The sequence below is a fragment of the Cryptomeria japonica genome, chromosome 4 (assembly GCF_030272615.1).
Source record: "Cryptomeria japonica chromosome 4, Sugi_1.0, whole genome shotgun sequence".
NCBI lineage: Eukaryota > Viridiplantae > Streptophyta > Pinopsida > Cupressales > Cupressaceae > Cryptomeria > Cryptomeria japonica.
In genome coordinates this window covers 308076092-308088514 of record NC_081408.1, presented here as the reverse complement: position 1 = coordinate 308088514, position 12423 = coordinate 308076092, and the positions used below count along the sequence as shown (strand labels likewise).

The window sequence follows — 12423 nt, the reverse complement described above, 5'->3', positions numbered from 1 at the left end:
ACTTGGCCAAGACTCGGCAAATTGAAAAACCCAAGAGATTCAAATTTTTTTGAGGATTTAAAACCTGTTTCATGCATCCTTTAATAAATAAACATTAAAGACACAATAATCTCATCAAATAGAAGCACATACACAAGTTTACATTGATCACATAAGTATAAATGCAAATCAACAACATGGACTGTCGAAATCTGATGAATCTAATTCATAAAATCTTCTCGATATTTGTGGAACACCTGAAAACACTTTATAAACTCTATATTGAATTCCTCAATGTGATTCTGATTGGACTTCATCTTTGTCTTACAACTGCAACTCTTAACCCGACAAGCTAGCAGGGTCAAATCTCTGATACCACTGTGAGATACCCTTATTGATTTCACCCCACGTCCTTGTAATATATTCCAAACAATTATAACAAACATTTGCAAAATGTCTAATGCTCAGAAAATAATATTTTCTGAGCAGATTTGGTTTGTAACCAGCTTGACATTTTATAAGAACTCAAAGTATTGCAACATGGTACACCTTATCAGCTGTGTCTTCCAACATATTTGCATTCAATCTTATTCAACTAGACAAAGATATTTGCACACTGAATAGTAACTAAATCATAATAAATGAACAGCTATTACTGGACAGATTTGTAGAAATAACTTTAATAGAGAATTTCATAAATCTGAGTTTGATATAAATATTGACCAATGTTGTTATATGGAGCCTAATCAGACTCAAAGGTTAAATTTTCCCCACTTTTATCGGCACAGTTTCCCCCCGAATTATTCAATGGGGTTTTGGGGGCAATGCCCCTTGCGGGGTCCGTAGTATAGGGCGGGGTCGAGGGGCAGCGCCCCCAAAAGCTCGAATCACTTATTATTTTATAAAGGCGTCGGGATTTATTTTTTCTATTGGCTGATATCTAATGCTCAGAAAATAATATTTGTAGAATATCCATCAAAGTCCAAGCTTTGCATTGGCTTTATCACTCCTCACGTCCTTGAAATTTGTCTCTAATGGAGACTACACTGACTTTTTAATTTTTTTTTGCCTTTTTTTTACTTGTTGGGCGGAAGAGTCTGGAGCTCAGGACTCGGCAAGTCTGACAAACTCGTGAGTCTGCGCAGACCCAGCCAGACTCAGCTGAGTCTAAATCCAGGGTCCTCTGGCCTCAACAGAGGTGACCCACCTCGGGACTCACCGAGTCTGGGCCAGACTCTGTGAGTCCTGTAACTCTGGTCTCCATATTCAAGCCCCGGGTTCGATCTCTTCATTTACCTAATCAAATTTAGGAGCAGGCATTTTCTAAAGCAACCTCTGATTTATACAATTTCTTTGATTAAACTCCCTTCCAGAAAAAAAAAAAATTTTAATGATTTCAATTAACTCATTTAGCCTCTCTCCTCAAATCTAACAGTCTCCTGTATCCTTCCTCTTCCTGAATCACCACCATTCCCATCTCCTCTTTCCCTTTCCCTTTCCCCTCTTTTCCACAACAACAAACAATTTGACTTGTCTCATCCCTAGTCTCTTTCATTTCTTCTGATGGGATTGTAATGACTTCCTCTCCGGATAATACAATCTTAGCATAATCAATGTGATGGCTAGAGAAGGTGTTCATTGTTGATGCTGACCCACGAAGACAAAAATGTGGCTCTGATACCACTCCTGTGAACCCAGTTGTACCTGGCTGCAGTATTGCAAATCCTAGGTATCAACATTCAATTTAAGATTCTCAACTGGAAATGAAATTCAATCGTTTTTTAAGTTCTGACCATTCTAAAAAAGTTTTTCTATAAACCCATAATTGAAACTTAAATTTGAAATGGAATGGGATATTTCAGAATTTGTTGTTAAGTGTAAAATCTAAACATGATACTATGAAACTAAAAATTCTGAAAATGCTGCAAATACAAAACTGAATTCTAAGGAAACTGGGAAAGGAACAGAAACTTAATATTTCTGAGAATAAATTAATATTAATACTTGACAAAAATAGGCTTGCTTTCCTGAGAAGGTATGTACGCTGTCTCCAGCTTAATCCAAGCCAGTATGGGTGCCACCTTGGCTAAACAGTCTTCAGACTGGTCCACTAGAGCCCCTTACTTCCAAAACATAACATTTAACACTGATATGGCTTAGGAGTCCCTTTTATAATGAATTTCTCCCTTGTGACATTTTGACTTTGTGAATTTGGGATAAAAATATGTTATTTTTATACTTGCTTTCCCTTTGTGAACCTTCTTACTTTACATGTGAGATAAGTAACTTACTTTCGTTTTCGTATCTGATATAATATACACTTAAAGAACCAAAACCAAACAGACCCACAAGGTACAATGTTTAGAGTTGAAGCTTATTATCATGAGCATTGCAACAATTCATGAGAATAAACACTACCCAGATTACTTCAATAAAGATCTGACACAATTTGTTATCTTATAAGAACTTTCCTTCACAGAAAAAAAAAATCTTCTTTTGATAATCAAAAAACAGAAGCTGCAATGGAACTATCAATTCCATTCAAATAGTATGATCCTATAATTCTAAATCAGCAAAGAAGACCAGCATACCTGTACTCTCAATTTAACAACTTCATGGCTTAAGGTGTCATTTTTCTTGTTAGCATCTTCAAGGACAATGTTTGCGGATTTAAGGCCAGATAATGTTGGAGTTGGTGTTGTCGAACGCGGTGGGCTGGACCGTCGTGAAACTGGGGATGTTGCTCGTGACATAATTCTTGACCCTGGAACTGAAGCAGAGAAAAATTTCTTTGAATAGCTCAAAACAGGATGAAGTGATGTTGCAAGGTTTATGCTTCCCCTCTGAGAAGTACCATTTGAAACTGGTGATACACGACTGCTATGAAATTCTGGTTTCCTATTTCGTTTTGAGGAAGAAGATTTAGTTCCAGATGGTTTAAGATGTTCTGTAGTAGAAGATCTTGAAAGTGATAACTGTGTCTTAGCCTCCCATTTATCTTGTTTCTCACTGACATCAGAAGACTGCCGATGTGCAGTTCCTCTTCTCACATCCAGTGAATGAGAGTTAGATCCCCCCTCTGCAGCCTTTTTCAACTTGGTGAGACAACTATCACAGACACGGTAGGGCCTATTTGGGTTTGGTGCCAAAGATGCCTTCAGCGACTTTTTCGAACTGCATGCATGACAGAAAACAAGCCCACAGTTATAGCAGTTGTGGCGCTTCCTAGTGAAACCAAATGGAAGCCTGCAGCCTGAACACATGGAATGGTCTGCACCAGAAACCCACTTATGAAGACAGATAGCTGCTGTATAACTGGAACCACACACCACACTTTTAACTTGTTTGTCTCTTAATGCTTCTACTAATGTTGGAGTATTCACATCTTCAATATTTCCATGACCTAGCTGCCCATTTGTTCCTTTTCCCCAAGTGTAGACTTCTGTTTTGGAGGTCAAAACAGCTACATGATATGCACCACAAGCTATATCCTCAACAAAGGCATTGCGGATTTTCCCCTCCACACGAATGGGGAGCTTGCCATCAGCTTGAGGGCTTCCCAATTGACCATAAACAGAGCTGCCCATTGTAAAGACATGTCCTGAAGTTGTCAAAGCAACTGTAAGACTGTGTCCGGCAGCTACCTGACAGAAGTTATGGTCAACAAGTGCTGCTACCAGTGTTGGAGCAAGTCTGGGTTCCTTGTCCCCGTGGCCAAGCCGATATTTGTCACCATCACCCCATGTAAAGAGCTTCCCAGATGAGCAGTTACTGGAGTTAGAAGATCCCACCATAACTTCCACTACTGCAGCAGTGTGCCATGCCCCACAAGCTGCTCTTACAGTTCGTAACCCTTTTAGTGACAACACCTCTCGAGGTGAACCTGCACTTTTATTGTCTCCATGACCCAAAACACCAAATGTTCCATCACCAAATGTAAACAACTGACCTGCAGAAGTTACTACAGCAGTGTGCCATGGCCCACAAGAAATTGAAGATACAGGTATTCCTTCCAAAGGTCCATTTACCTTTTTTGGAACCCAGTGACTAACTTGATTTCCATGTCCAAGAATCCCATAATTATGACTACCATTTCCCCATGTGTATAAATCACCTGAAAGTGTTACAGCACAACTGTGATACTCCCCACATGCTACAAGCTCAACATTTGTATTTGCAAGAGCCTCAACAAGTTTTGGATGTGGAACATCTACATCTACACCATGGCCAAGTCTACCTCCTGATTCTTCTCCCCATGAGAATACCTCTCCCTGCTTTGTGACCAAAGAAGCATGTCTACCTCCACAAGCAATGTTCTGTACATCAAGCACTACAGCTGACTCAAGTGCTTTTGGTAAAAGTGAATCCATTTTGGAGCTACCTTCATTTCCAACCCTATAAAGTCCACCTCCCAACACACCATCACCTGTACCTTCACCCCATAAGAAGACATCCCCCATTGCATCAGCATCATCTTGGCCTGAACCTTGGCTAGATGAACTTACAGCACTTGAAAGACTTATTCTAAAGGTATCCACTGTTGCAACCCTAGAATGTCCATTTATGCTGCCTGGTCGCCCTTCTGATGCTCCTGAATTTATATAGTTTCCTACATATGCAGACTGGAAAAAGGCTTTTGATGGTGCTGCATAGAGAAGACCTTCAGAGAGAGCCTTTTCTAAACCATGTCGAGGAGGGCTTCCATATGGAGTCTGGCTTCGATGCACATCTGCCACAGTCTGAAGAAACAAACAAAGAATGCTTAGAAGATGCACTTCAATTATAAGCAATCATAGAGGCATGTTCAAGTAAACACAAAAATGAAGTAATAACAAAGGATTTGACAAACAAAAAAGACATATCCACTGAAACCCAGAAAAAAAGACAATTGGCAATTAATGATCAAAGGAATTGTAATTGTTGAATTGAGAATAAAACCTTCTGTAAACTGTCCATACTACTAAATGCAGAATGCATTGGAGAATTTATTCGAGTGTAAGTGCTGGGGCTGTTTATCTCAGATGATACTACACCGTCACTTTTTGAGTCTGACTTTCGTCTACGATACTGTCCACGTGAAATCAGTGCTTTAAGACCAACAAACCAAACTTCAGCTTCATCTTTATCCTTACATATCTGCATAAAGAAAAGAACGAGTTTCACTAGTGAAGGTCCACAAGCACCGTTGACCCCCAAGCTGAGGAACCACAAATTTTAACTAGCAATCATAATACGATGCAATTTTATTTCAATTATTCAGACGAGGCAAAATTTGAAATCTGAAGAAAATATTTATGATAAAGTTTGTGATCAAAATTAAGATCTGTCTAGCAGTAGAATATTCAAACCTGTTACACAAATAAATCCTTACCAAATCCAGTGATCTATCGTTGTAAATTAATGAAAAAGACTGGTACTCTTTTTCTGGCCGGGGATGCCTCTGAAAAATAGCCTGTATAACAAGAACAAACAACTAGCATTTTAAATTCCTCTCCTTTCCAACTCACACACATTCAGTTACCATGCATGTTCAAATTTATGCAATATGGCAAGAATTATTTTATGATATGTCATCCCATTTCAAAAATTCTTTGAATCAAAAGTGCCCATTTGTCTAGGCTCTAGATTGAAGTGGTATGGACTCAATATGGGATGCACACCCAGTAAAATGCAAGGCATCACAAAACACAGGGTGAAGTATAATCATCTCCAAGAATTCTAGCAACATTATTATGTCCAGAGCACCCAAATATTACTTCCAAAGGATTCAAATTTTCTGAAATTACAGTCAAAATGTCCTGAGTTTATGAATACATCAAAAGAGAGAGCACTCTTGATCCTTCAAATGAAAGAGGCAAGCTAAAAAATGCATGGTCTGATTACCAACTTATATCATGTATGTTTTTTATATGATATACTCTCTTCTCAAGTACTAACATTTAGACAATGATCAGTCACTAATATGCTGGGTCCATCCATACCCACACTACTAAGAAACAATGATAGGTCAATGTTAACCCTCCAATATTATTTAGCTCCTCCTACAGTATATAAAATACTATGGTTATTCATTTTACAGGAAAGCAGCTTGCCTTATGTTTCATATCCTCATAACATAAACAGGCACACAATGACCTTGTGCCTCAGAGACTTGTACGTAAAAAAAATCCAATGCCCCTAAGGCATAAGACTTATCCCACCTCCCATAACAGTGTAAGGTCCTGCATTCCAACATGAAAGAAACAAGCACCTTATGTCTGCTCTTACACAGCACTAACCATAATGCAATGATCAATCAAAATCATATCATCATCAATCCCATATATGCATCCCTATAAAATGTCTTATGACTAACTCCATGCTCCCATGGATGTCAACCACTCCCATTATCAATGCTATTTAACAATCAAAGATACTTCACAGTGAAGCACAGTTTATGGCACCTGTTGTTTGGAGCCATGTATGGAAGGGGCCAGTAATGTTTAAATAGCATCCACATCAATGAAAGGTCTCCATGGAAGGATTGCATAACTCAATAGATTTCCTGATAGTACATCAACAGCTCTTTGAAAAAGCAAAACAATACCTGATCATCACATTCATCCAGTTGATTCAGAAAGCATGTATTCACACTACCCAAAGACTACTAGTTCATATCTTCATTTGGTTCAGGAGCAAAGAGGTATTTATAGCTATATTATCAAGGTAGGCTAAAAGTTACCTCCACCCTATAGTATGGTAGGTTTATGTAAGACAAACATTGGCAGTAGACCAAATGGCAAAATGATGTATCCAAAAGGCAAAAAGATTATGTGGTATTGAGAGAGGGCATCTTACATTTAGATGGTTGTTGTGACATATCTGCAATAGCATAGAATTTGGAGCACCATATAGCTATGTCTGAAGTAAGTGATATTTTTTTATTTGTATCATTATGTAGAGAAGATATGCTTCTGCTTATCTATGCCTACCATTCATTATAAGCATTAGCAACTCCTAAATTCAACATCACTACCATCCATTATGAGCAATAGCAACTTCTAAACTTCAGCATCAACAAACAAATTCAAAATATGAAGGCAGTGGACCAGAAGACCAGATACACATGAAGCAAGCATATCCATTAAAAGGAAAAAATGAACCATACTAACAGCTACATTCAAAGAAAATATGACCATACACAAAAGTACAACCAAAAATAACACTGGTAAAGGTGTACTTAGAGCATCACCCACCTTAGAAGGTAACCAAAGGAGTTTATCATGCTAAGTTACCGGTCCTGGTACAAGTATAGGTTTGGGTTCAAGGGTTTGGTTCACGGTTCAGTCAAAAAAGAAATTGGGGTTGGGTTCATTTTGGATTTGTCCATACAAAACATGTAAAAATCTGAAATATATATAAAAGCTAGGTTACCGGGTTCGCCTCTAGGCCCCCCTGGTACGGGTCCGGGTTCGACCGGGTCCGGTTCGAACTGGGTTTGACCAGGGTTTGAAAAACCTAGAGTGGTTGAACCCAGTCGAACCCAGGCGGCTGGGTGGCCCGTAAAATCAAAAAACAATGCAAATTTTTTTTTTTTTTCAATTCTGCCTTGTAAAAAGTGAAAGTTATAACCTAAAATTGACTTCTAAAACATTTTATTGACTTATTTCTCCTCATTTGTGTTGCAAACAAAAGTTTTATGAGAGCAGGTTGAAGAAAGGGTGAACAAAATTTGGCTTCCAAGATCAAAGAGGAGGAGTTGAAGACTGATTTTTGAAGCTTCAACAAGTGTTGCAGCATCATTTCCATACATTTTCAAGCTTCCATTGGCTACAAGAGGTAGGTTTTTAAACATTTTTTTCCAACTATTTTTGTTTCACAAATTGTCAAACATGAAACTTGAATTTTTTTTCATTATTTAGTTTTTGTTTTTGAATATGTTTATATTATTTCTTGCCATAGGAACTAGAATGGCATCTACATCTTCCTCCATTGGCAATGAACAAATAATTGCAAAACAAAGAAATGATCCAAATTCTCCCTTATGGAAATATGTGGACATTATAAACCAACTTCTTGGAGGTGGGGGATTCCGTTGGAAATGCCATGGATGTGATATTGAACGTAATAGTTCATATTATCGGGTGGTGGGCCATTTGTGTGGAATAAAAGGAAGAGGCATCAAAAAATGCCCTGGAAAAAATGGTAAACCTATACCAGATGAGACAGTGATGAAATATATTAGGGAGCATGAGGCGACAGAAGAGAGGGAAGCTCGTCGATTGAACCAAACCGCATCAAAGAAAACAAAGGGAATGCAAGGCCCTTCTAATCCCAGTATTGTAGTAGAAGACCACCCCTTCTTTGCCACAAATGAACCTCAAAGTGAACCACCCTTGACACGTAAAAGAACAAAGGGGCCTTTAGAAACCGCATTCCAAAATGAGAGTAGAGACAATGCTGACCAAGATATAGTAAGGTGCATTTATGCAAATGGGTTGTCATTCAATGTTGTTCGCTCCCCATATTGGAAGCAAATGATAAAAAGTGTTAATGAGGCACCAAGAGGGTATAAGGACCCCGGTTATGAGAAGGTATGTGGAACATTATTGGAGAAAGAGGTGAAGAGGGTTGAAGATGCATTGAAACCCATAAGGGATTCATGGGTTGAGACAGGTGTAACAATTGTTTCAGATGGGTGGAAAGATGCTAAAAACCGTCCCTTGATCAATGTCATAGCGGTGTCCCCTAAAGGGGCAATGTTTTTGAGAGCTGTGGATTGTGAGGGCCAAATAAAAGATGGCCAATTTATTGCAGAAATTCTCATCTCTGCCATTGAGTCTGTGGGACCCCGCAATGTTGTCCAAGTCATAACGGACAATGCAAAAAATTGTAGAGCTGCTGGATTGTTGGTTGAGCAACGCTATGATCACATCTTTTGGACACCTTGTGCGATACATTCACTCAATCTTATGCTACAAAGGATTGGGCAAAAAATAAAATGGATCAAAGATGTGTATGCAGAGGCTGAGGACATCCAGATGTTCATCACAAACCACCACGTCTCAAGGGATTTTTAGAACCTATTCGAATTTGGAGCTATTGAAGGTAAGTGAAATAGTAATTTAATTTTACATTTTCTGATTTTTTTTAATTTTCAATGTTCATAATATCATTGTGTAAGCTATATTGTGTATTCTTCTTTAAAGTTTGGCTTTATTTTTTAATCATTTGGCATTAATTTGTGTTATAGGTTGCTGAGAACCGTTTTGCATCAAACACAGTCGTCTTAAGACGACTTGTGAAAGTTAGAGTGGCACTATGCAATATGGTGATCAGCACCAATTGGGTTGTATGGAAGCAAAGTAGCACTGAGAGGGCAGAAAAAATTATGGATAGAATATTGAATAAGAGATGGTGGGATCTTGTTACATATCTCCTAAGTATCACTGAGCCCATCATGAGCATGATTCGCTATACAGACATGGATAGGCCTTGCATAGGTGAGATTTATGATGGCATTGACTCAATGCTTGAAAAAATAAAGGTCACTATAAATGAAAAAGAGAATGATCCTCAGGAGAAATTCTTCAAAGAACTGGAAGTAATTATTGTAGAAAGGTAGAATAAGATGACCACTCCTTTGCACCTTCTTGCCTATGCCTTGACACCTAAGTACTATAGAAATCAGTTTCTTGATAAACCAAGAAGGATTCCACCATGGAGAGATCTAGAAGTATCTAATGGGTACAAGGCAGCATTTCTTAAGACTATATCCCGATGATGATTTGCGAGATGTTGTTACAAATGAATTCATAGAATTCGCAAATGGGAATGGTCTAAGTGTTGATGCACTTCGTCATAGATCCAAGATGGATGCTTATAGCTGGTGGTACTTCCATGGCACATGCTTCCAACGCCTACAACCCCTTGCTATAGAAGTTTTATCACAAGTAAGTTTAATTAATTAAAATTTTAAATTTACAAGTTTTAGTTTATTTATAGTTTACTTTGTCTTCAAAGGTTGCTAGTAATTTTATTTTTATTAATGTATAACTTTAATTGTTTACTTTGTCTTCATAGGTTGCTCGTTCATCTACTTCAGAAAGAAATTGGAGCACATACTCTTTCATCCACTCAGTAAAGCACAATAGGCTGCTATCAAAAAGAGCGGAGAATTTAGTATATGTCCATTCCAACCTACGTCTTCTTTCACACAAACAACATGACTACACACAAGGGGAAACAAAGATGTGGGATATAGAGCCAGAGCATACTGATTTGGATGCTCCTGTTTCTCAGCTTCTTGCATTGACACTTGATGACTCGGAAATTGAGCCAACTTATAGTGCAAGTGCAAGTGGCATTGGCTCATCTAATGTCAATGTCAATGAGGAGGAGGAGGAGGAGGAGGATGAATTAGATGATCCATTTGATGATTAAACTTTAAGTTTATATTGTTGAAAGTTGAAATAATGATACTTGAATATTTTGTCATTTTGATATTAAACTTGATGTATATGATGCTATTATGGTATGATCATGATGCTATGATTACAAGTTTTTGTTTGTTTTGTTATTTATATGATGTTATGTGACATGCAAATTTTAATTCATGCTTATAGGCTTCAAAAATATCAAAATATATATATATATATATATATAAAAAATTTACATGTTTTTGTACTAACGAACCCAAACGAACCCAAACCCCTTTTCAAAATTTTGTCGTACCGGCGTACCGGGTTTTTCGAACCCGAACCAGTAACTTAGTATAAAAGCAGTAATTAAGTTCAAAATACCATACACAGCATCATATATTGTTAATAAACAAAACCACCATAAAAAGAAAAAATATTACAATGTCAATTAGTCAAATTCAAATGTCATGATATATATTAAAATTAAAAAGTAATAATGTCAGGCATCAACAATCAGCCATCACTGATCAAACATCATCACATGGGTTTTCAAAATATCATCATCACCATCTATATTAGATGATGTAAGAACTAGTAAATTAGAAGAACCACAAACAGTGCCACTGGCACTAGCACTTTCATGCTTGCCAACTTGGACTTGGAGAGCACATGGCAAAACAAATGAGTTTGAGAGTTCTTTGACCTAGACTATCTTGTTTCTCAGCCTTTTTCCTCGCCAGTAATCAGTTTCTTAAATGATCATGAGATCAAATCTAGAAAAATATATTCCCTAAATGTTCAGTGTTCTTCAATAAACATCACTGTTATCATCTTTTCACTTTTATGTAATAGATTGCAGTAATGCAAAATTCAGTGTACGAGAGCATGGTTTTATATTGTCATGAACATGTCAAGAAAGATAAATCTTACAGTGCGCTGGCCGGGAACAATCCGGGTTACATGGATCAGTTTGACATGTTTTTCTGCTTTGCCGGAGTACCATAACAAGACAGATTCATCCTACAAAGACGCCAAAAATTAAGGGAATCAGTTGAGAACACTAAACATGTAGAGTAAAGCACTGGATCATATTATACAAAGAAAGTATAATCCTAATGTTCAGGGTAAAATCTCATCCAATAAGCAAGAAACAATTTAATTCTGACAATAAGACCTAGTAATGGTTCACCACAAACCATGTAGTAGTTGAATCTCATAGATCAATAACTGTTGAAGATGTTATTTGAGCTGTTGTCATTGCTTACAAGAGCCTTTGAACTTATAAATAGACTTATAATAATCTTGCAAACTGAAAAAAAAATCAAAAGGAATGTAATCTAATATTGCCAGACATGAAACTCAAGTAGAAATAAAAAAAATATTAAGTATATCTAGATAACCATAGAATAATGGAAGATGGAACTCTACTGATCCGTAAACTGCTCTGGATATTCCGAAACAGCTCACCATATAAAGCACTAATGCTAGTTACTCAAGTCTCAAACATCCTTTAAGCGAATACGAAACAAGAAATGCAGTACAAAAACAATAGCATAAAAATAGAAGCAGAACACTTGACAATGACAGTGACACAAGAATTGGTCTAAAGAAACCTGAAAGGGGAAAAACTCCTGTTGGATGAGCAAATACTCTCCAGAATCCATAAGTCTATGACCAATCAAGTACAACTAATATGAATTAATGTCAGTCTACATCTGACCATTACAACTCTTCAATAAATGACAAGTGATTCTATTCATCCACAAGCTGCTCTGCCTCAAGCCCTATTCCGACAATGGCTTAACCTACATAATTTCTCTTTCAATGAAGGTAAACAAGAGTGCCAACCTCCAAAACAGATAGCCAAACTCGCTAAATAGATGTGTGAATTTTGTTGTTTTTATTGTAACTTAGATTCGAAAATAAAGCACATTTGTGTTGGGTTCTAATTGCCGATAGGCAACATTAGAACCCAACTAAAGAGGCCGGGCCCATGTTGCCTTTACTTAGCGTGTAGCACCAAATTAAATGGGGCCTATGCATT

General features: G+C 37.5%; 1 protein-coding gene across 2 annotated transcripts in view; it reads right to left on the bottom strand.

Moving 5' to 3' along the window:
• Positions 1-12423, bottom strand: part of LOC131054331 (PH, RCC1 and FYVE domains-containing protein 1) — a 50206-nt gene that overhangs the window by 25824 nt on the left and 11959 nt on the right. The window contains exons 3-6 of one of the 2 annotated variants that reach the window (XM_057988813.1): positions 11310-11399; positions 5351-5431; positions 4918-5115; positions 2571-4718 (exon numbers count right to left, since the gene is read on the bottom strand). In XM_057988813.1, the coding sequence (XP_057844796.1) occupies positions 2571-4718; positions 4918-5115; positions 5351-5431; positions 11310-11399 (2517 nt within the window). Of the gene's footprint in view, positions 1-2570; positions 4719-4917; positions 5116-5350; positions 5432-6071; positions 6186-11309; positions 11400-12423 lie in introns of those variants that run through there. The other variant, XM_057988820.2, reaches the window with a different exon arrangement.